Below are 25477 nucleotides of genomic sequence, written 5' to 3'. Positions count from 1 at the left end.
TACAGAAAGGGTTTTTTTTTTTTTTTTCTATTTTCTTTTCACCCTCAAACTTTCAGGCTTTGTTTGCTCAAGAGAGATGAATTCCAGTCAAACTGACCCTTTGGATGTTTTCAAAATACAGGCTGATTACTAGGTTGGCTCAATCGTCCCCTGACCCCCAGCGATCAGTGACATGGGAGAGTCGGACAGCAGAGGCAGCCCAACTCTTTGCACTTGGCTTCCACTGAGTATTTACATTTCCCACCCAGGCGCAGACTGAGAGAAGCGATACAGGAGATGGCTGAGCACCAAAAACAGAGATAACTCACTGCCACGGTGAGGGAAAGAGCTAACGGGGCAATTAGGAGGCTGATTCATGTGTTTACCTAGATGATTGTGCTCTACTTAGTTGAGCAGTTTTTAAGTGTTCTGTGGCTCAGGAAATTTCCTCTGCAAAAGTTCATCAAGTTCACGTCCTTCCATGTGCTTGACAGTTCCACGAAAGAGGGAAAACTCTCCTAAGCACAGGGTCTGGGTTTTCATGGACCTTTATAATAATATACTTGCTAAGATAATTATAATAAACAGTGCATACCAAGCCCCAAACAGCAGAGTTGAAAACAACGTTCAGCTATGGTTGATACCATCTTTCAAAAGATTCAGAGAGGATGACATGGCCTCATTCCTAGCTCAGGGTTTCCCAAGAAGAATTTGTAGATCCTCAGTTTAACCTGGGATTATAGAGATGTAGCATGGATTAACAGAATTTTTGGACAGGAAGGAACTTTTTAGCAATCAATTAGGTTGGGACTTCTCTAATCAAGATTTGACAGAACTCTGTATAGTAAAATATGTGGGCCCCAGAATAAACTAAAGAACTCTCCCCTGGGTCAAATCCTTTCAGCAAATTCCAGGTTACAGAGATTTCTTTATTCAAAGGGTGTGGCAGATCAAAGATGACTACACATTCTTTGACCTTGCTGGGGCCTCTACCCTTGACTCCGGGAAGGCTCTGTCTTTGACAGAGTACAGAATCGATGCTTTGCCAGTTCCTGGGACAGGCCTGATGGGGTCTCTTGCTGGGCTGGCTCAGGAGAACTCTCACAGTTGCCAGGCTCCAGCTGTCATGACGGTAGCAACAGCTGCCCATGTGTGAGTGAGCCAGTGTGGCCTGGAGCCCTGTCTCCTATGCTGGCCCCAGCCACTATCTGCCTGCACACCGCTTAACACCTAAATGAGAACTGTCTACCTGAGCCCAGTCAGCCATCAGCATGGGGAGTCATGATGATACATTATTGTTTTATAATAAATATTGTTTAAGGCACTAGGTTTTGGGTGACAAATGTACTGTCTAGCACATAGCTGGCAAACAGTAACTATAAAATGAATGAATGACCAAGCAGGTGGTATAATGTGCATCTTCAAAAGGGGCATACAACATGACACGTTTCCAAAACATGACACCTGAACACTTCAAGACACAGAACATGGCTGGTCAGGATACTAGTTTGAGAAACACGGGATGAATTCAGGAAATCCTGGTCTAGCATAACCCTTCATGTTATTATCTAAACAGTGAGATGCAAAGAGTCACTTAAGGAATTAAAGCTAATTGGTTAATTCCACCTGTGAATTTCCTTTCCTAGTTATAGGAGAGGGCATGGGCAAAATGATTTCATTCATGTGACTACATTTTAGCTGATTAAATATATCGCTTCTCACTAGGTAGCCCTTTTCCTGTTCTATGAAGTCTTCATATCCACCTAGCTATCATAAATGTGGCCTCATTTAAGTGGCAGACTCCTAAAAAGGATATGAGACTATTTGCTAGCCTGAAGTGCAGACAAAGCCTTGGTTCTCAAAATGGCAGACTCCAGAGCCACATCCAGGGTCTTTGGTTATAGAACATTTGCCAGATGGAAATCCTTGCTTAATACTGAATGAACAAACTGTCAATTGAATTAGGTATTATTGGAGAGGGATCCAGATTTTAAAGGTCTTTTGAAGTCTGTGTAATAAATTTTATTTCTCCTCTTCCCTGTGAGTGGTAAATAATCCGATCTAAAGTTTGATTCTATTCCTAAGACAATATAGTGAAGAATGTTGATACTAACCAGGTCAGAATCTGGGGTGTTGAATTTTTACTCTTCAAATATCATTACAGCCTAGGCCACAACTTCCTAATCAAGCCCCCAAAGTCAAGAGCCACTTCGATAGTTGAAAAAAGTTTTATCTAATTATCTTCTTTCCCTACTTTGAATTGACCAACCATGTATCTTTTCCTGGTTTTTATCAAAGGGACTGCCAGGACAAAAGCACATCCAAATTTAAGGAGGCTTTAGTTAGCAGACTTAAAATTGATCATGCATTTTAGTTTCAGTAACTTGCAATTTCTATACCCTTTGATAATTCACTTTAAAGAGCAAACTGTCTTTAATGACAAGGCTTAAAAGAGATGACCTTTCTGAACAAAATATGAAAGCTCAGAAGAGACAGTTCTTTTAAGGAAACTATGAATTAAAATGACCTTGTGTTCTGGAACTTTTCTCCCACCATTTTTGATGTTTTACCTTTCCTTTTTACTCTTAGACAGAAAGCCAACACGCCACTGCCTTCTCTGGGTGGTGATGCACTTCAATGAGGGAGCTGTTAATTGTTAATTCAGGCGCACAGTTTCTTCTTTCTGCACTGCTCTCTGCAGACGCCTTTAATGAGGCTGCTCACCACCATGAGCATATGCCCGTTTCTGAAGACATCTCTGTTAATGTGTGACATTACAGGAGAATGTTTGCATCTGAGCTCTCTCCCTGGAGTCACAGTCTTTTGTACAACCTATGGAGCACGTCCATCTACACCTGTTCCCTCTACCTGAGCCTGCCTTTCTGCACTGTGCCTCTATGGCTATCCTCTGAAGTTTAGGAGGCTGCAAAATCAGAAGTCAGACCCCTGGACAGGGCCCACTGTTGGTGATGCAGAAATGATGGACTGAGACGAAACGATGACACGTGCAGATGACCGAATGGCTAACTGTGAGCCCTTCTCTCTTGACCCCTGGAGAACAGAGGGTGGGTAACACACGGCGACAACACTGTCCCAGAGCTTTCCTTCTGCTCTGCTTACTCCCAACGCCCTATCAGCACTACCTGTTGACAATCACATGATGAAATACAGAAGGCACAGGTGGCTGACTCAGGTACGGCAGCCAGTAATAATAACTGGAGATGTAACTAAATTAGGTACTTGTGATGAACAATTGATCTTCCACCAGATAAAAGAAAGGATGAACTCTTAGATGATTTTATAATAAGGCACAGTGTTTATAATTTATTTCCTGAGCACCTGCTTTTTCTCCCAGTAGCCATTTATATACTCAGTGCTCAACTCAGTTAAGAAATTTCAAACATGCCAAATGCATTATTTTTCTTTCTCTCCCTTATCAGAGAACATTCATGAGCACATCGGTGTCAACCACCCATTCCTATCACATCCAATCAAAGTGAACTAAAGTTTCGTTTGGTTTACTCCAGACATACACGGCCTGCTTCAGCGGGGAAACAGGATCTGGGCGATGTCAAAGGTTCACCAGTGTTTGTCATTTCACAACTCTTGAAATAAGGGAAAGGAAGAATAGCAGGCAACTTTCCAAAACACCTACTGGTATTTACTCAGGGAACACAAATATTCTTGAGTGGGAGTTCCTATTCCAGCATACAATACAATCCACAAAGTATTTTCAGTCCGAGAAGCTAATAACTTCACTAATGAAATCTGCTGAGCCCCAACCTGTTTTTCATGGTCTGCACAGATGTACTTAACATTAATCACATAGCCATAATCTTTCCCTTTTGAGTACTAAATCATAGTCTGAGTACCAGCTGTCCTCAATAGGTGGTTTTAATAGCATCTGCTACAATTTTGCTTTTCTTGAATATTCTTGAAGGCAGTGCAATAATGTATTGTACGTGAGAGACAAACCTGATCTTCCACAGGACAGAGACTTAGATTTCTCTGGAAGGTGGCGGGGGAGCACCTAAGTGTCACCGGGAGAGCGCTGGCACTACAGAGATGCGTTAGTGCAAGAAAACCAGCCTGCCCGATGGCTGCCACACGGCCACATCCAGCTGATCCTTGTTCTGGCTTTGGAAGTGGCTGTAAAACCTGTTACTTCCTTATCATCTCCATGTCTCAGTCAGAGCACATAAAACGTAACTAATCCTTGGGCAGCAAACAATAGTCATGGGCGTGGGAAAGAGAAAAGAATTTTGAAAAAGTGTAAATAAACTTTCTGCCCTGTCCTTTACCATAAATGAGGTGATTACAGCCACACCCGAAGGTCAGAGTTTTAGAGTCTCCAAGGTCCATGGCACACGCCATAGAGCATTTGGAAGAATATTATGCACCCATTTACTGCAATACAAAATTTTCAAGGCAAATCTGGGTTGACCTAGTGGCTCAGAATTGCCTAAGGGCATTGGGGAGGAGAGAGGGACCCAGATTTAAACATCCATTCACTGGAACAAAGCCATGTTCTCTCAACAAGGAGGCGCCCCCACGCAAACAGGACCTGAAGAAGTGCATGCTGTGATCACTTGCCAATGTGCTGTAGCCTCGGCACAAGACTTCAGGCTTTCTTAAGGATTGCTGATTGAAATGACAATTACAACAAAACAACCTCCAGGAAACAAGAGATCCACAAAGTAACAGTACAGCCATAGCTACTGACACAAATTCTCACACCAAGCTGCCTCTGTCCTTCCAGAAGCAGACTGGAGACAACACCACAAGTACTTGACTCACACTGGGTGGCCCGGGGGTTTTATTCTAAACACTGATCTCTAATCATGAATTTGATCTTTGACAGGACATAATTTTTTCTCCAAAGTACAATTTGACATTGTCAGTATTTGCTAGGGAAAAATACCTGTATATGTCACATTTATTTTAGCAAATGAGGTGTGGTTAAAAAGTAGAAAGAATACTGATAAGTACAAAATAATACTTTAATAATACATGAACACAAACATGAAACCATGTAAACAGATTAAAATTTTTGATATGATACTACAAACTTGATTTTGATCATACCCAATACTAAAATTCTATGCAAACCATGAACATGGCATGCCAGAGGAACCACTGCTTTTTCAAGAAAAGGCGTTTCTCAGCCCACACTCAAAAGCACACAAAAAGGAAATCAGAAATAAAAGGGATTAAAAAAATAACTTAGGCAGACACAAATAAAACCACCCCACTAATGTGTGAATGATGACGTTTTTATGATATTAATTACACTTAAGTATTAAAAAAATGCCAGTGATCTCACAGTTTACAATATCCACATCTTCAAACCTGTGGGATGAAGGGCACAGTGCGGCCTGGATGTTCACACCCACCGCATCTCCTCATGCAGTTACCTGAAAACCAGAACCTCAGTTAGGACTTGTGGGCTTAATGGGTCTGTTGTTATAAAACGTGATATAATTCTAGAGGAGTTTGGGGTGAAAAAGTATATTTGATATCAAAATTTCAGCACTGTTGCCTATAAGAACCAAATTGTATTTACACCAAACAGAATCTTTTGAAAAATTAAAGATTATTTATAAGCTCTTTCCATTTATTTATTTGTCTGTTTACAGTACTGGGAATTGAACCCAGAGGTGCTTTCCCAGTGAGATACATCCCCAGTCCTGTTAATTTGGAGGCAGGGTTCCAATAAATTGCTAAGAATTTCACTAAGTTGCTGAGGCTGGCCTCAAACTTTCAATCCTCCTGCCTCAACCTCTGAAGCCACTGCAATTACAGGCATGGCAGCTCTTTCCTTTTAATTCAATGCCAAGTAAATGCTTTAATCTTGACCGCATGAAAAGCAAGACTGTTGTACTGAATTGGAGCAGGCAAACACAATCTAGGTCGGTGACATCACTGGGAACCTTTGACTAAAAAGGTCACATCCCTGAGAAGAGCACACTGGGGCACTCATCTCTGCCAGTGTTTCAACTTCATGGAGCATTGATCTATTTGGGTCTGGAGAACAGTGCCAAGCCCTTAGGGGACAGGGGACCTTGAAGATGTGAGCCAATCACAGCAAGAACTGTATCACCTCCTGGTCTTGAAGAAAGACGGTGCCTCCTTCACTCTGCAATAGGCTTCCAGACCTCATCTTGCTGACCACCTGGGGGAGGCCCGCCTTTGCCACGCCCTGGGTTCCCCCATCTTGTTCTGATGGGGCTGACAAAGCCCTGTGATGGGCAGAAGTGGGTGATGGCTCAAAGTCAGGCTATTTACTAAAAACATGTCTGTTTTTTCAAAACCCATACTACATCTAAGCACTCTGACAGACTTAAAAGTCAAGCCAGGAGACTCGCGGGTGCAAACAATACAAAGTAATGAGAGGGCACTCTGCCCAGGGCTTCACCTTCTGCCTTGGTATGCCGTCAGCTCTTCCTGAAGGATGGATGCTCTCTTTTGTAGAAAGTTAACCTAGAAAAGACACCTTCTATGAGAAAAGGTGACTACGGCTCAAATGTCAATATTGCACATAGAACACGGTAGGATTTTATCTAGATTCAGACAACTTCTTAGATAAAGCTCAGGATTTGTTGAATGTCAGTGATGTGTTTTTTAACATTTGGTCACATTTCATCCCTACTGAAAATGCACTCGAGAATAAAGTCACACTCCGTTCCGCAGAGCCAATTTATCTGGCCCCATCCTATCTTTGTGGCCTCATCTGCCCGAAAGCCCTTGCCACCACTGTCACCTCCCACACGTCTCCCACACTCCTGCCCTTTGGCATCGGCAATTTTCTCTCCATGGAATGCTTGGCTGACTATCTCCTATTCGTCCTCTATGGCTCATGTCACCTTCCTACGGAATGCTGCCATGATTCCTTCCCCCGCTGCCCGTGGGGGCCTCGCCCTGGGCCAAGAGGGAGCAGCGGCTCCCTCTTCTCCACTGCTGGATGCTACCCCTAGCACCTCCCATCCTGCCCAGTGGCTGTTGGTTTTCAGGTCTCTTCCCCAAACCTGAGGGCTCGCTGGGACAGGAGGACTCCTTCCAGTCTCTGTACCCCAGTCTTTTCCAGGGCTGGGCAGGTGGCTGTTATTCACTAGCTGTTTAATGAATGAATGAGTGAGTGAAAAGAAAATTACTGCTTTCTGGAAACCTCAATCCATCCTGGGAATTCCCTGAGGTTGGAGAGACAGTATTTTGCAGTGGAAAGAGCCTGAGCTTTGCCTGGAATTAGACCAACTGGGGTTCAATTCTTGGCTTGGCTTCTAAGGCTCTAGGAAAGTCACTTCAGCTTTTGAAGCCTCATCTGTGAAATGGGGCTATTGCCCGCTACTTCCCAAGGTCTGATGATGATGCAGAGTGATTAGTAGAAATTGTCCAATGCAGAGCTTGTGGCAGGTGCCACCCTCATGGCCCCACTTTTGCAGGGATGTGAGACAGAATAAACTAGGATTCCTACCATGTTCTCTTAAACCGACTTTATGATGTATTTGATTATTTGGAAGCATAAATTTCTATATGATTAAAGATACCTGTAACAAGCATAAGTTAAAAGCACCTTATACACTCAAATAAAAACAATTTATTCTATGGCCTGATGTAATCAAGAGATCAAATTTGGGGCTGGGGTTGTGGCTCAGTGGCAGAGCGCTTGCCTAGCAGGTGTGAAGCACTGGGTTCGATTCTCAGCACCATGTATCAATAAATAAAATAAATGTCCATTGACAACTAAAAATATATGTATATATAAAAAAAGAGTTGTCATTTGATCTGATCGGAATTGTTTACTCTTGCCTCTTTGGTCTGAGCTGTAGCCATGGCAATGGCTGATTCTGAAGCACAGTTATGCAAGAGTATAGCTGGCAGAACCAAAAATGTGCTTGAGAGAGAGGAAAGTACAGCTTCCAAATGGGTGCCTAGCACAGTGGTCCCTTGAGTTTGCTTATCTGTACTGTCACCTTATTTTTAATTTTATCAAATGACTCAAAGAACAATTAATAATTTTTGCACAGATGCAAGAATTACATTGATTCAACCCCCCCCCATCCCCCGTGGAGCACTACAATTGGAATTCTAACAATTAAAAAAAAAATACAGGCACCTGTGCTTTCAAACTAAATTTGCTCACTCTATGGCCTGTGACTCCACACAGCTGCCAATTCTGAGCCCCCAGTGCAGCTGGCAACACTCTTTCTGGGTCAACATCCAGTTTTAAGAGGCTGAAGTAGGTTTTATTACAGTGAATGATATGGATGATAACAGAAGCCCTGCAGGTGGATATCAGATTCCCCCCCAGCTCCCCTCAACACCTCCAGGGGCCAGGGGCGGGGAGAAACGACCCAACCTTCTCCACGGGATCAGGTTCTTCCTCGATGACCCTATAGTAGCTCCCTAGAAGTCAATAGGTGAGTCACACCAGGAGAGCTTTCCATGTAAATAAAGATTGCTTAACTCTTTGTGCTGACCTTTCTTCCAGCACTTAGTTTTATATGCTGGAGTGACACAGCACAACTTCTTGGTAGCCAATGGCAATAAGTAGCAGAAGGACCAACAGAATGAAGATTTCATTTTCAGATAAGAGGCTTTTTACTGAGGGGAATATAACAGGGACAGCTAAAATTTGCTGCATGTTTCATCTTACACATTATAAATATAGCTAATGTGAACTGTATCAAACCATATCATTTATTTGTAAATAAATTTATTGAGCACCTGCTATGTGCCAGGCAGAGTTCTTGGCCTAGAGAGTGCAGGCATACCTCACTCATGGATCCTTTCTAGGAAAACACACATTTTAAAACTATTAAAAATGTGAGTAGGTGAACTCTTTCTCATGTTAGAAGTAAAAACTCATTAGGCCAGAAATACATAAAACAGTCAAAGAATATGGAAGTATATAGTCTACTTAGATATAAGTATCCAAAGTCAAATCAGTTTTACCTCTCACATTTTATTTTATGAACTATACCAACAACCATGTATTTCAACAAGAAATATTGAATCTAACAGTTTGAATACCTTGTCATTATTTTGTCTTCCACTGAAAATACATCTTATTTTAAACAACCATATAAAATACACCAGAATAAACATGCTTCCGACTTAATGATGCTTCCTTCTCTGCCCCTTAGTACAGTGAGGATTCAGTAATATGCTAAGTGGTGGCAACTTGGACCAGTTACTGCAAATAAAAGGATGAAGTTGTACTGGGATGTGGATGGCAAATGACCCAAGCTCCACGACTTAACTTTTCAATTTCAAGGGGACTTGTAAGAAAACCTTATGGAGACAATGAGTTCCTGTTTTGTTTTGTTATTGGTACTGGGGATTGAACCCAGGGATGCTTTACCACAGAGTTACATCCTTAGCCCTTTTTATTTTTTATTTTGAGACAGGGTCTTGCTAAGCTGCTTAGATCTTCGATAAGTTGCTGAGGCTGGCCTTGAACTTGTGATCCTCCTGCCTCAAGCTCCCAAACTGCTGGGATTACAGATATATGCCACCATGTCTGGCTTGAAACAATGAGTTCTTAAAGTAGTAAGAAAAATAATTTAAAACAAGGCAAAAACAATCATCCTGGATGCTGGACTCCTTAGGACATAAAGTTGATTTCAGAATCAAATTTATTTCCAAGTTTCTTTCCAGGATATTCATATCACCTAAATCCTTGGGAAAAGTCTCAGTTCTTATCATTACCTGTGATTTTAGGGAGGAAATGGTGTCTTCAAGTTCTTGTCTTAGAGATGCTGGCATCAACCCTTTGAATTTTGTTTCATATTCTTGCCGTATGTAAGTTATCTAAAATGGAAAAAAAGAAAGTTATCTTTTTTTTTAAACCACAGACATGACTGTTTTGATTTTAAGAAGTACCAGAATGATATCTATTTATCATAAAGATAAGTTTGCTTATCAGACAATAAAGCTGAAATGAGAGGAGAGTTACACAAATGGAAAAGCTATCCAGCTTGACCTTGCGACTCTGGGAGAGATGGGCCCTACAACAACACTTTTATCTCTTTAAAACCCTTGTTAACATAATTTGCAGCATCTGATAAGTAAATCACTTGTTTTCTCCTCTCCACTCACAAGGCCCACCCCTGCGCTAATGCTGTAGCCCACCCTTGATCAGGATGTGGATGATGATCACACTAAACTGTGACTTGAGGACAACTCATGGCACGTCTTGGGTTTGATTAAAGCCATGGCAGGTATCTGGGGGACCTGTATGATTCATATAATTATAAAGGTATGAAGGATGGAGAATCTGCAAGCTGTGTCTCAAAGCCTCCTCAACACAGGTGGACAGCAGTAGTAGTCCTGGATATGGGGAGCTCCCTGGCTCTCCAGTTTCTTCTGCTTCCAGAACATAATCAGGCCTGTGCCCAGCCAGCCGATGATCATTGAGCTGGTCAAGAAATGTTGGTGGCTTATCCCATGCACTTCTCTAAAAGCTGAGGAGGTGAGGGTGGTGAAAATGAAACCGCTGGAAGGTACATCCAGGCAGGATGAAGGTGTGTGTGGATGCCACATAAATGTGAAAGGCACATGGTGTTGCCTTTCCACAGCTGGGTTTGCATTTTTCTTCCTCCTAATCTGAGATGTGCTAGAATTTATTACTTTTAAAATCTGTTGCATGTGCTGTGTCAATTTAAAGCTAACTTGCAGTGTATCACAGAAATGGCTCATCAGACACACCTGGAAATAAGGAAATACACTATGAAAATGTGTATGCCTGAGTTCATCCACACAAGGCTATGGATTTGCTAAGGTAATGTAAAATTATTAATCTTTAAGTCCCAAAATTTTTTATGCTAAAAAGTTGAGGAAGAAATTTATTTAGTAATTCTTTACTTACTAATATTCTGTGGCAATTTTTGATTTTTGGCAAGACACTTTTTTGAGATAAGCTATAATTTTGTGATTTATATCTAAAGGAAAAAGAAAGTAATGAAAATGATCTCTTCTCACTATGTAAAGACTTTGCTGATCAACTATTTGTTGCTTGTCACATCTTGATTTTTCTTACCTTCTTGCACTTATTTTCAATCGCTATATCTGTTAACCAACTCAAATGAAAGGTAAAAAGAAAGCAACATATATGCTGTATAACACAGGCTTTAGGGCGACATTTACAGACTCTCTCTCTCTCTCTCTCTCTCTCTCTCTCTCTTTTTGGTACTACAGATTGAACTCAGGGGCATTTGACCACTGAGCCACATCCCCAGTCCTATTTTGTATTTAATTTAGAGACTTATTTAACTTGCTTAGCACCTTGCTTTTGCTGAGGCTGGCTCTGAACTTCAGATCCTCCTGCCTCATCCTTCCGAGTCACTGGGATTATAGGCGTGTGCTACGGCACCCAGCTAGCTCCTGCTCTTTTAAAAAGGACTAATGCTGTTATTATTAGAAAGGTCTATTTCTTGTCTCCTTATCTGTAGGAATTTCTGCTGTCTGCTTGCAAGATAACTTGGCTGGGTATAAAAATGCTTCAATCTTATTCTTTTCTCTCAGAACTTTGGAAATATTTCTCTCCTCAGTCTGAGGTGAAGCTAATTTTTTCCATGTTGAATTTGACTTTCTTTCTTTGCTAGGATGAAAGAAATTCATCCTATGATGAACTGATTTTTCCATATTATTTTTCCTCCTCAATTTAGTAACTTCACTGGGAAATGTTTTGGTATTAATCATTCTATATCAGTTTTCCTGAGATATTGTGTGTGCCCTATTTTTAAATTCAATTCTTTGAACAGAAGTTACAAGAATTGTTTATGTTCTATTTTTAAAAAATATTTTCAAATTGTAGAGGGACACAATACCTTCATTGTATTTATTTATTAATGTGGTGCTGAGGATCTAACCCAGTGCCTCACACATGCCAGACGAGTACACTACTGAGCCACAACCCCAGTCCCTATATTCTATTTTTTTTAATCTACAGTTTTAGTTTTCAGGTATGTAGATTTTGCATATGTTGACTATTCTTTAACTATATCCCATAATTATAATTTTCTCTGTGATTACTTTGCTTTCTTATTTTATATCTATTTTATATTTTCACTTCATTTTGCATGATTTCCTCCAGCTGGATTCCATATTTCCTTGGATGTTTTCAGATATAATTTTTCTGTTTTAGTTTCTTCTAATATGATTTAAATCATCTCTGTAATCTTTTGGTTTTGTTTACCATTTTTCCTAAGCTCTGAGAGATCATTTTTGAACTGATTGTTGAGTTAGTTTCATCTTTTGACAGCTCTTCTTTTTTCTTCTTTTTCTCCCCCTTCCATTTTGAGAGAGAGAGAGAGAGAGAGAGAGAGAGAGAGAGAGAGAGAGAGAGAGAGAGAGAGAGGTTTTGTAAATGCTTTGACACTGGGAAGAGCCGTTTGTTACACAGAACTGTAATCTGTCTGACTCTTACCCCTGTTCCTTAAGTAGTTTTCTATTTGATATATGCTCTTTACTTGCTGCTTGCTTACATTCCTTTTTTTCTTTCTCTTTTAATCTGGCAAAGACTTTATGCTAGTTCCCTTTTCTTAAAAAAAATTACACTTCATTTTTTAATAGAACCAGCTATTTGCTCAGAGTTGAGGTGGGGGGAGTAAACCGGGGTTAGCCACAGCTATGGTTTGGTTTTGTTGTCTTCAATACTTTAACCAAATCTATCATTTCATTTGCTCTGAGGGCCCATCTCCCTCCATTTTCAAGTACTTTAGAGGTCATGGCCAAGTGTGCGGAGCTCCCTGGCTCATGTTCATGGTTTCTCCTGACTCTCTCCTTGTCCTACCCCCACTCCTCACATCTGCTGTTCTCCCTCTACTGGAAGGCCAAGCAACGAGAGTAGAAGATAGTGTGTGACAACGTTGGTCTTGATCATCATCATCCCTTGCATCACTTTTTAAATTTAGTCTGCTACATCTTCTGACTTTTACTGAGGACCCATCTATTTCTTCTTCCTATTACTTTATTCTTTGTTTTTATAATTTCGGTGAATTTGAGTAAACATAAAATGAGCCCCTGGAAAATGTGAAATTACCTCACCTATGAGTGAAACTTTCAATCAGGAAAATATTAGTATACTGAATTCCTAAGTCCAAATCCTGAATCTAAAAATCACTATATCAAACATAATCTGTTACTTTACTAAAGTCATGGAAAACCTTAACCAACCTGTTTTTATTATATTTATGAGATTACAAATGTTTATTGAGTACTTTCTATGCCAGCTATAATGCTGAATGTTTTATATGGATTTAATCCTTCTGATGATAAAATGAGGTAAGCACAAAGAGGTAAGCCAGGATTTGAACTCAGGCAGTCTCCTTCTCTTCCTTCTCCTCCTCCTTCTTTGTTTGGCATGAGAAACTGAATCCAGGGGTACTTTATCACTGAGCTATGTCCCCAGCCATTTTCTTTTTCTTTTTTTTTTATTTTGAGAAAGATTCTCGCTTAAGTTGCTTAGGGCCTTGCTAAGTTGCCGAGTCTGGCTTTGAATTTGCAATCCTGCCTCAGCCTCCTGAGTCCCTGGGATTATAGGTGTGTGTCAGTTCCTGGTACATTCTGATTCTTTAAGCATGCATTCTTATCCACTGTGTTCTATAATTTCTCTATTAATCCTTCCAAGTGCTAAAATGTCTCTTCCACACCCAAAGAAAAAGAATGTCACAGACATAGCTGGTTTCAGGACAATCTGGTCTTACAACAGACTGAGAGAAGCAAGATAAAGTGGAATTGATCCAAGCAAAGGGTTTGATGGACATACAATTTCTTTGACTAAAGGAAGGGGACTGAGTTTTTACAGATATTTCTATTTTATTATACTTCAAAATCGAATTTTATTAGCATATAGAATGCTCTTATATCAGTGAGTGATGTTCAGCAAACAGAGAAGAATTCAAAGGCTGTTTTGGCTTAGAGACTCTGGAATTTCCAGAATTGTTGTGGTTCATTTCCATCCCACTCGCCACTTCCACTACCCTTAAAAGGCACTGTGTGTCTCCTCTTCCACATTCTCCAGCCACATCACACCAAGCTGGACATCAACACCCTCTCTTTTCCCTTTCTCCATCATGGGAACTTCTCTGCCCACTTTACTCCATTCTTAGTTCCTTAAAGCAAAGTCAAATTAGGAAACCTGAATATCATAATAATGACATTTCTGCAGTGTAATAAAGTTCTGGAAGCTGAGTGTAAATGGGGACCATGTGACCAAAGATAACTATGCCCCACACTCCCTGCAGCAGACTGCCTGTCCTTTCCAAAAAGGCACAGCACTGGCGGTATTTAATTTTTGAAATGGACTATGAAGACTGAGGCATCCCTAACTTGAACTATATTGGAAAAGAAAAACTTATGTGTAATCAGACAAATACTCATTTACATAAATTAGAGACTACAAAGTGTACAGAATGTGCAGTTGACTTGAGCCAAGAGGGTCCCTAGAAATAAATGAGTGTTAGTCTGATTACACATAAGTTTTACATGTTAAATATATGGAAGGGAGAACTAAAGCATATTTTATGATATTTTTATTTGGAAAACACTATTGATTCAGCATGCCAATAGGTCGAAACTATGTCAAAACATGAAACTTTCTTTTATATAATATAAAAAGTCAGAGGGAAGTGTGTGGCTTTGTATAAACCACTTAGGGTCAGTGCCTCAAACATGTCATTATTACAAGTTCCAATGCACTGAACACCGAACACTTTCAAAGGGCTGGGGAAAGGGGAGACCAGTTATTGAGTCGTCACTGATCCGCCCTGTGGTGTTGTTTACATATATCTGCTTGGTCATTCATTATCGTATTCTATGTAAGATTCAGGAAAACCAGTAGGCCTGATGTTACCTTTCCAAGTCCAACAAGCACCTGGGGGTCAGTTTGGTAAAGAGAAAACTGAGTAAGAATTCTGTCATGTTACCTTTTAATCTCTCTCCACTTTGCCACTGGTATCATCTTAGTCCAGATACCCTCATCTTGTGCCTGGATGACTGCAGTATTGGTACGTTAGTTTTGTTTTTCAATTAATTTGTTTCACTTTTAAAATCAAGGTTAAGCCAGTGTGCTTGGGCAAGCCTGTAATCCCAGCAACTCAGAGGCTGAGGCAGGTAGCAAGTTCAAGGCCAACCTCAGCAACTTAGCAAGACCCTGTCTCAATAAAAAAGTGGGGGTGGGGTGGGGAAATGTGGCTCAGTGGTTAAGAGCCCCTGGGTTCCATCCCCAGTACAGCCCCTGACTCTGGTGAGCCCAGAGCTGCCTCGCTACCTGAGCATGGGACATGCTTTCCTTCAATTGATTCGCCAGATGCCTGGGTTTTTTCTCACCACAGGGCTCTCTCATCTTCCCTGATTCCTCTTTCTTGTCTCATGGGGTTTTGCCACTCTGTCCATCTGCACCTCTGGATACTGGAGGCTCCTGTTCTGGGATGAAGTCAGGGAGGCTGCAGATCCAGGTGTCCAGCCGAGGGAGATTCTCCAGGCCCCAGTGAGCAGGCTATTCCTGGGGCACTGCCTGCCACCCTCCGTTAGCCACAGCCCTGAGTGTAGTCGGCAACAGATTTCATCAGCAAGATGGGGTTTTCAAGCTGCCACCCAGGCTCCTGTCACATTCCTGGCTAGAGGCACTGAGCATTTTGGGTCTCTGTTATCCTCCAGGGCTTTCCTTTCAGCTGCCCCTCTGCCTGCTCGGGGCTCAGGACCACGGGCCTGGAGCTTGGCTCTCCTCTCTACTCTGAGGCTCTGTTCTGTTTCTAGGCCACAGCTGTCCAATATGCTCTGAGGCCACCTTTTCATGTTCTTTTCATATTTGATCATATGTTGATATTCTGAACAGGGAGAGTGCCTTATAATATGGCTTCACAGAGCATCCTGCACCAAAGGACAGACTATAATCTTTTACTTTAGGATTGTAAATGTGGGGCAAAGAGCCCAGACATGGAACTGAATGCCTGGAACTGGAGCTATACGTGCCTCTAAACTATGTGCCCTGGGAAGGTTAACTTCTCTGCATCTCAGTTTCCTTATCAGGGAAATGGGAATTATAGCTTCTCCAGGCCATTTTGAGGATTAGATAATTTGAGACATGTATGACTTTTTACAAGAGTTGAATATAGTAAATGAATAAATGTTAGTTGTCATTACCATCACTTAATGGAGATTTTTATATTTAATTGTATTATTATCTGTATATTATGATTATGTACATTTAATTTAGCCATTCTTGTACCATTAGGCTTTTTGTGCTATTTCTAATTATTTGCAACACTATAAATCCTTACAGCATATTATTTGCATATATTCATGATTAATTTGAATACTCCATTTAAATCTCTTTTTGTGTTTTTCAGTATCTGCTGATTGAGAAAGTATATAATAACAAAAACCTTATAGGAATCCAGAATCAGTTTTAAATGAATTTGCATTTACTTATTAGAAAAAAAATCTACTGTACATACATTTAAAGAGCAGTAGAACCTATTTATCCAAACTGTTTACAATGGCTGGTCCATGTCTTAGTTTGAGCTGCTATAACAAATACCATCGACTCAGCCCAGTGCGATGGGGTATACCTGTGATTTCAACACCTTGGGAGGCTGAGGCAGGAGGATCACAAGTTCACAGCCAGCCTCAGCAACTTAGAAATTCTCTGACTCAAAATAAAAAGGAATAGGAATTAAGCTCAGTGGGTAAGTGCCCTGGGTACAATCCTCAGCACCAAAACCAAAAACAAATATGTAGAGTGGGTGGAGGCTGCTTAAGGAGCATTTATTTCACACAATTCAGAAGGCTGAAAGTATGGGATCGGGGTGCTCGTGTGGTCAGGTGGTTGGCAAGGGCTCTCTTCCTAGTTCTGTCTCCATATGGCCTTCCCTGGGGACAAGCACACAGTGAGCCCTGAGCTTTCCCTCTTCCTGTAAGGCCACTCGTCCAACTATGAGGGTCTCACCTCCATGACTTGTCTAGACCTGACTACCTCTCAAAGTCCCCCTCTCGAATCCCATCAGGGTGGGAGCTAGGCCTCAGGTGTGGACATGGGGTGGGTTATCAGCATGCAGTCCACAGAGGTCTGTAAGTGGAGTTTTACAGGTCCTTGCTAGCAACTCTGCCCACAGTTGGAGAACCATGACTCCATGCTTCGTGAATTGATGTAAGGAAGGATCTCAAAACCGTCTCCAATTTCTGGATCTCTCTACCAATTAGAAATACATGGGAAGGTCAGGGGGCTTAACAGATGCTTCTCCGCACCGTGGGTTAGTTTATTCGGGGCCTGTCTGCTATCTGTCCTTCTGACACCTCATTTAGCTGAATTACAGAGCAAAGGGAGTTTGACAGGTGGTACACCAAGGAACAGGAGGAGGAGAGGGAGGACAAGAGGCAACTTTGGGGCATATGTAGTGTACTCTGAAGTGGGGCATGGGTGCGCATGCGGTAGGTGGTCTGGAGTAACAGAGAGCATCAGAAAGACATTGGGCTTCCAATAGGTTGTGAAGGGCAGGTAAGGGGTGGACAGGAGCAGGGCCCTGGAAGTAGGGGCTTGTTGTGGGGGGGGGGTTAGGTATAATATAAACTGAAATGTGAAGGAAGTTTCTGAGGGATCAGCCTTCGTGTAGCAAAAAGTTTTTGCTTTGGCACTTTAGGGGGGTGAGTACATAGAACTTATATGTCTTATTTTCTGGTCTGAAGAAGAAAGGTGAAAGATACAATAGTAAAAGATGATGCCAAATTTAAAAAAAAGCTATAGTACAGCTGAGAAAAAAAATGCACTACCTTCTAAGAAATGTCATCTTATTGGGGTGAAGGTTCTGTGTTGCCACAGCAACTGCCAAGGAAGATCCACTGTAAGAAGGGTGCTCTGCAGCACTGCTTGTGGAGACTGAACCTCAAAAATACAGTGAAAATAGAAGTAACCATAATTTTCTTAAAATCTTAAAATATTCATATCCCTTTCTTTCTTCAAAATGGTTTCATTTTCTCTAACTGGTACCCTCCCTGTTAAGCACACAGCTCAGTGGGAGTCCTCCTGTTCCTGCGGGGGGTGGGGGGGGTGGGGTGGGGGGGGTGGGGGTGGGTGGGTGGGACCAGTTTCCACTGCAGGGAGCGAAGCCTGCTACTGAAGAGGTCTGTGACCCCAAGGCAAGGGGGTGGCTGGCCAGCAAAGCAGCTGCGGCTGCTATGGTTTGAGGGTGGCATGGACTAGTTTCTAGGAAGGGTATGAGGTTACATTTTCAGGAAAAGGAACAGTGTTCTGGTTCTGTGGAGGAAATGATGGCTACAGAAAAAGAGAAGGATTTGAAAGAATGAGAGGAGGGTTTGAAGCAAGCACTTTAATTAGGTTTAGAAGCTCCAAATCCAGCTTCAGGTAGTTCAAAAAAATTCCCTGACACCAAAAAGAAGCAAAGGTTTGATAAGTCTACTTATAAGAATTCACACATATAGGCCAGGCACGGTGGTGCCCGCCTGTAATCCCAGCTGCTCAGGATACTGAGGCAGGAGGGATGCAAGTTCAAAACCAGCCTCAGCAACTTAGCGGGGCTCTAAGCAACTTAGGGAGACCCTGTCTCAAAATAAAAAATACAAAGGGCTGGGGATGTGGCTTTAATTCACAGTACCAAAAAACAAACACAAACAAAACCAAAAGCAACAACCCCCTCGCCAAACAAAAAATGTGGAAAATGGGGAAGACACTCAATACTAGAAAATGATCAATATTCAAATCTGTTCATGAATCAAAGACTCAAATACTTAATAATATTAAGGTTATGACATGAAATAAACAGTTGAATATTAAAGTCTTGAGCAACATTTTGCATATAAACTGTATTCCTTATTTCTTGACGGAGAGGCAAAAGCCAAAACCACATTATAAAACTCCTATAAATAAACATGGTCTTAGAAGGTGCTCCCTTAGCATTAACAAGACATATGTAGTGGATAATTCATTCACCAGGATTCGTTCGGCTTTCACCCTGGCATTCATTCACCTGGAATCCACCCTTCCTCCACTCTGCACCCCACCCTAGGTCAGGGCTGGAGTCTGTGACAGGGGCCTATGTTAATCATCACACCACAGCCGGAAGCCATGATTGTTTAGGGCCTGCGTACATGATTCAAGTCCAAGAAACCAGAGTGGCTGATTGTCAAGAGACACAGGCTCTCTCTCACCCACTGGACTCCTACCCCAGGGATGCCATCCTGGAATTGTCACAGTTATCTTGTTACCACGGAGTGAGAACTGGACTCAGAACAGGACCAATCCAGGGAGGAAGAATTGAGAACCAGAGAGAGAGAGAAAGAAACCAGGCCCTTTATCAAAATACACCTGCAATGAGCCACGTCCTGAGATTTTTCAGTTTGGGTTGGATTTTGTGTCACATGTGACCAACACAATATGAATTGAAACAATAAGCAAAATATTAACTTGCATTCATGTGTATTGCAACCATTAGACCACTGTTCAGCAAACTGCAGCCTGCTGGGCAAATCTGGCTGACTGCCTCTTTTTGTTAATAAAGTTTTACTGTAATACAGTTGTGCTCATTCATCTATGGCTGCTTTCTCGTGACAATGGCAGAGTTGTGTAGTCACAACAGAGGGCCTGTGGCTTGCAAACCCTCAAACACTTGCTACTTGGCCCTTTGAAGAAACATGGCAGGGGCTGGGGCTGTGGCTCAGTAGTAGAGCACTTGTCTAGCATGTGTGAGGCACTGGATTCGATCCTCAGCACCACATAAAAATAAATAACTAAATAAAGTAAAAACAACAACAACAAAAACATGGCAGCTCCTGTGCAGGATTGTGAGCTCCACAGGGCAGTGACAGTACCCGTTTTGCTGGCTGCTGCAGCCCGGGCACTTAGCCTGGAGCTGGGCATATGGCAGCAGCTCAATGCATATTCACTGAAGAATGAATGAATCCAAACCTCAGAGCTCACAACCATTGGTGTTAAGTCCGTCTTTATCTCAAAATGACAGGATCTTCAGAAACTCTAGAGTAAATTAATCACCAAAGCTTTCCCTAAATACAAAGAGCAGATTCTGTCATCATGGTATTGCAGTTCTTAATCAGCACCGTGGCTATTAATAAGTAGGCCAGCTTCAAAGCTGAGAAAGTCGGAGGCAAACACCAGGCCTACAGTGCTGCTGAGATCAAAAGGGATCTTAGAGATTCACCCCAAGGACTGAGGTTTGTTTCATCCACGCTGTTTCCTTTTCCACACTTCTTCTCCTTTACTCACTCTAAGACTTTCTATGGGGCTGCGATCGTAAAACTCAGGCCTCTCTTTCTTCTGAGATTAAATTCTGGCTCCTTTCTGGCTAGAATGATACTCTTTGCCTGATTTCTAATTTTCCTTCCTAATTTTTTTTTCTTAGCTTAGGTTGACACCTACAGTGAACATTCCCCTCCAAGAAGGACTGATACAGGTCTTCAAGGACCGGGCACACTACAATGGTTTCCAAGGTATGGAGGAGAAGGCCTGAGTGTGGACCATCAGGGAGGTGAAAAATAGGGAGCCTCGAAGAGCCAAGCCTGCCTGAGTTAGATGGAAGCACCTTCTCTGTTTCACAAGGCACATCTCTGAAAGGCTTTGGAGAAAATAAAACCTGGGGGAGGGACAGGTGATTCTCACTTCTGTTTACAGGGCTTGACCTTTCTCTAAGAGTGACTAGTCCTTTTTGGTTGGGGCTAAACTTCATGAAAAGATAATTTCCATCAATGGAGAGCCAAAACCCCAACCAAGAAGTTGAGGAGGAAGACTCCTAAGATTTAAAGACCCAAGAAGATTTACAGAGTGAGGCTGATCCTCAGCAAGGCTGAAGGGATTTGGGGGCTCCTCAGATATTTACTCTTGGTACACTGAAGAAAGGCTGGACCAGCTGGCACACTGTAAATGTGCAACAAATATTGTTTTAACAAGTAAATGACTGAACACAATTGTGGTTGAAGAATAGGTGGGACCTGAAATAATGGAAGGCAGTAAAAGCCATGCTAATAAGTTTAGATTTAATGTAGCAGAAACTAGGAAAAGCAAAGAAAAACCCACATTGATAATCACCCAATATATGCCAGATACTGTATCAAGCACTTAACATAGAGTCTTTCACATATTGTGAAGATTCTATTTAATCCTTACATAAAATCTGGGGGATAGATGTTAACACACCCAATCCACAGAGGAGGAAACCAGCTCACAGGAACTGCTAGAACCAGGCTCAAACCTGACATCTAACCTTCTATTGTTCTCACTTACTCTGTGGGGGGGGGGGAGAGAGGAAAAGATCAACCTGGAAATGTGGAGGAGAAGTCTCAGGAGATGGGATAGCCGGGCATCCTGGGGGCAGCTGGAAGCACTTGTCTAGCATGTGTGAGGCAGGAGTGTGAGGAGCTCTCAGTGGAAGGTGCTGCCCATGGGAAAGTCACATGAGAGAAGCCGAAAATTAGCTGGCTTGAAGAACAGAAGTAAGGGATGCTGGAGAGAAGGATTTTTACCTTCAGCCACGAGCCTAGAAGGGGGGTGAGGTTACTATAGAGGCAGTGGTTAGAGAGGGTTGGTCTGGGTGTGGTAGGAGAGAAGATATGCTTTGAGTTTGCAAAACTTAGTTTGGGGCACCAGGGAGACACCTGTGTGCAGGAGTGGAGCTCAGGAGAAAGCCAGGGGCAGAGACCCGAGAACTGTGGGCCAGCTGAGGAAGTGGAAGCCCTTGGGGAGGGAAGAACTCTCAGGAGGGGGAAGGAGAAGATGGGGATGTTTCCTGAACCATGACTCATCCATAAAGGATCTCACATCGAAGATGGAGAAGGAAGTGGAAGCAGGAAAGACCAGGAATGGCCTGGGAAGGGAGATGAATCTAGAGAGGTGGATGGTGTTGGGTCTCACAAAGGAAGGGAGTAGGTGGATGTGGGATGGTACAGAGAGGCCAAAGGAGTGAAGCCTGAAGAGCACATGATTTCTATCATTTGCCTCAAATATCATCACCATAGAGGAAACAGAGTATTCTAGACAGCATATTAATCCTAAAAGATTTGGGCAATCAGCAATGTTGCGATAAAGAGAGATTAAAATGGAATTAATTTGTTATAGTTGTTTCCTATTTTAAAGCAAAACTTATACAATAAAAGGTCTAAGTCTCACCTTCAGTCAATTATCACTCAAAATATCTAATTTAATCAGAGATTTTTGACCTGATTTGAGGGCACTTTCAAAAAAGGCAAGCTATGACTGCTCCTTCTCTTCTGCACATTTAAACTCTTGACAATTATAAATAAGTTAAACCTCTCCCTCAAAGTGCCAATTATCTCCTTATGTTTGAGAGGGCATGTCTTGCCAGATATGGTATTCTACACAGAACACAAACAGGAATACAAAGGCAGTGGCTGTCCCACCGCACACCCAGGATTCACTTAGGCAGCTCCAATTAACACTAATGAGGATTTTGTGCATGAATCCCCTTACTTCCTAACGAATGGGGACAGAGACCCCACAACCTCATGGCAGAAAATTTCAAAACAACATTGTAAACAGTCACTGACTAAATTCATGAGTTGTTCACCTTTATACAGCAGAGAGGAAAGGGATTTCCATTCAATTAAAAGTTAGGGAGTGTGACTTTATCAAAGATTTCATTTGAGCTTTCTAAAAGAAAAAAAAGCCCACACTTTTTACACGAGAGGTAAAAAAGAGCCACATAAATATAAAACTAACCTGCACTATGCTAAGGAAGGGAATGGGCGAGATCATCTCTAAGTAAGATAACATGCAGCTGATGAGGCTCGACTTGGACATGGAAGAATGAGCCGGGGTTTCTAGGTGCATGAGAGGGAGAAGAGATTGCTGGCAGAGGGGAGAGCAGGAGCATGAAGGTGAGTGTGCACACACACTGAGGGACTGTCATGTGGCTGGACTTGGTTAGGAGTCATGGGTGGGCAGGGGGGAGTGAGGCAGGCAGTGAAGATGCGGTTTAGGGTTCGCAGGTCAGACCAAGGTATTCAGGATTTATGGGGACTAATACATCTCCATTACCATTACAGGAAGAGATGCCTTATGTAGCTGTCCTTCTTCTAGGTTCTTTAACTGATCTCCACACAGTCCTCTATTCTCTGAAATGCAGATCTGACCAGTGTCCCCACGCTCCCATACAGAGACACTTCACTCGGTTCTTTGACCTCCTTCACACAGGTCATCTAAGCCATCTCATAATGACCTCAGCCTCACTTTCCAGGACCCTGTGGTGCTCCAGCAACAACCTAGCATTTCTGCCACAAGTCTTGTACCGTGTCTCGACCCATGCCTTGCACATATTATTCTGTGCTCCTTCTATGCATTTCCTTCCTCCCAAGTAGCTGGAGACTACTCTCCATTCTCACTTAGAACATTCTCTAAGACACCTTCCCTGGCCTCGTCAAGGTAACCGTTCCCTGTACTAAGACTCCAGGTATTTCGTGCATCTACTGTTGCTACTGTGATGATGATAACTGGTGCTTACTAAGTGTTCTCTATGTATCAAGCACCATATCGCACCCTTTTGCATATATTTTATTTCATGAATCTTCCCACAAATCTTTGATAGTATTTTATAGCTATTTACACAAAAAGAAACAGGCTTGGGTTGGGGTTGTGGCTCAGTGGCAGAGCGCTTGCCTAGCACAAGTGAGGCACTGGGTTCAAGGTCAGCACCACATAAAAATAAATAAATAAAGGTACTGTGTCCATCTACAGCTAAAAATATGTTTGTTTTTTAAAGAAAAAACAGGGGTCTGGGATTATGGCTCAGCGGTAGAGCACTCGCCTAGCACGGGCAGGACCCGGGTTCGATCCTCAGCAACACATAAAAATAAAGGCATTGTGTTGTGTCCATCTACACCTAAAAAAATAAATATTTAAAAAAAAAAAGAAAGAAAAAACAGGCTTGCAGAAGTTAATGTCTTACCCACAGTCACACAGCTATTTAGTAATTTAGTACGTGACCCAGGACCTGTATCTAGGCCTTCCTTACCCTAAAGCCTCTGTTTTTACTTCATTATCACATAATATTATAATTACTGATTTGCATACTGTTTTCTCTTAGTAGACTGTGTGTTCCCTGAGGGTAAGTTCTGTGTTTAGTTGAAGATCAATGCTATTTAAGAAGTAAATAAGATTAAATCATTATTTCTTTTGAAGTCTGAAAACACTATATGGATGGTTTTTGCCAGGATAAGGCATTTTGCCTTATGCAGGCCAGAGAGTACATGAAACCGACGCGCTGTACCATGTATTTCTGGGCTTCCTTAAGCACCTGCTCTGGGTGACGTGGAGAAATGGCAGCCAGCTAGTAGCTCATTTTCCATCTTTTAAAAGAGGTTGGGGTCTACATTTTTTTTTTAACACATCAGATAAACTGGTAACGAATACTAACTGGCTTGGTCTACGAAGACTTACACGAAAGTACAATTTCCATTAGAAACAGTTATAAGAAACTTTCTTTTAAAAACATAAGTGCATTGTTCTTGATTTAGGCAAAACCAGCGTAGCCTTAAGAAACTGCACTGGGAGGGTAATCGCTGTTAGATTGAGCAAGAGGCTTCATCTTCTAATCTTTTTTTCATTATTATTTTCACTGGTGTGCTCTTTCAGGAATGTCTCGGTGCATTCCTCATAAAACTGTTGCCCGGATCTTTTTTAAAACACATCAAACCAACAAAGGTCAAATAAAGAGCAGGCAGATTTTGTTCTTTCAGTTGAAGGCATTTCTCTAATATTAAAAATGTACTGAAATCTAGAAACATATTCTAATGATGTCTGAAAAGAATTCGTGCTAGAGAGTAAAAAGACAAAGGAAAAGAGCTCTCGACAATTGCTGGTGGCTGAGGGCCGTGGGACCCACCCTGGGACAGCTTTTTTCTTTACTCCAGCAGCAGAGAAAATTTACTATTTAAACTAGAAACAAAAATGTCCTAAACATTGTCGTTCTTTATGTTTATTGGCCCAGAAGGCAAAACGTATTTTAGTGAACATTTTAACCTCCTCATTTATAAGTGAAAACAAACAAAAAGATGTCTTTTCTTATTCAGAGAGAATTCTAGAAGGTTTGCTTTTGCTTTATTCCCAACCATCAGAGGCTGCTATCAGAAGAATCTCTCTGTGTAGCCTGAGTGCCCAAGTTGGTAACTCAGGACTCCATAGCAATTTCATTCCTGCTCTTTATCTTGCACATGTATTTAAAACCAGTGCTGGCAGCAGAACGTCTAAGATTTGGAGGATAAGGATACTATTTTATCTTGCATTATGCTAACTTTTTTTTTCCAGCTTTGAGAAAATCTTTTTTTCCCCTCCTTCCTTTTGATGAACTAAATTAATCTTGCTTCCTCTTGGCCTTAGGAAGAGTTTAAATACCAGACAGGTGAGCCCAAGTCCCTGTAAGTGGCTTATGTGATCTTTGTCAAGTCCAGTGATCTTGGAAATATGAGTTGCACTGTGAACTTTGGTTAATATATGTTTTAAATGTCCCTTAAGGCA

General features: G+C 41.8%; 1 protein-coding gene across 10 annotated transcripts in view; it reads right to left on the bottom strand.

Annotated features, from left to right (window-relative positions):
• Positions 1–5114: 5114 nt before the first annotated feature.
• CEP112 (centrosomal protein 112) overlaps positions 5115–25477 on the bottom strand; it is a gene marked incomplete at both ends in the record, with an annotated part of 491423 nt that continues 471060 nt past the window's right edge. For 9 of the 10 annotated variants that reach the window (XM_081273019.1, XM_081273024.1, XM_081273023.1 and 6 more), the window contains 2 exons: positions 6391–6459; positions 9688–9789. In XM_081273019.1, the coding sequence (XP_081129145.1) occupies positions 6391–6459; positions 9688–9789 (171 nt within the window). Of the gene's footprint in view, positions 5394–6390; positions 6460–9687; positions 9790–25477 lie in introns of those variants that run through there. The other variant, XM_081273022.1, reaches the window with a different exon arrangement.

The sequence above is a fragment of the Spermophilus citellus genome, assembly GCF_964194105.1.
Source record: "Spermophilus citellus genome assembly, chromosome: 17".
In the NCBI taxonomy this organism is placed as follows: Eukaryota; Metazoa; Chordata; class Mammalia; order Rodentia; family Sciuridae; genus Spermophilus; species Spermophilus citellus.
This window is presented reverse-complemented; position numbering and strand designations above follow the sequence as displayed.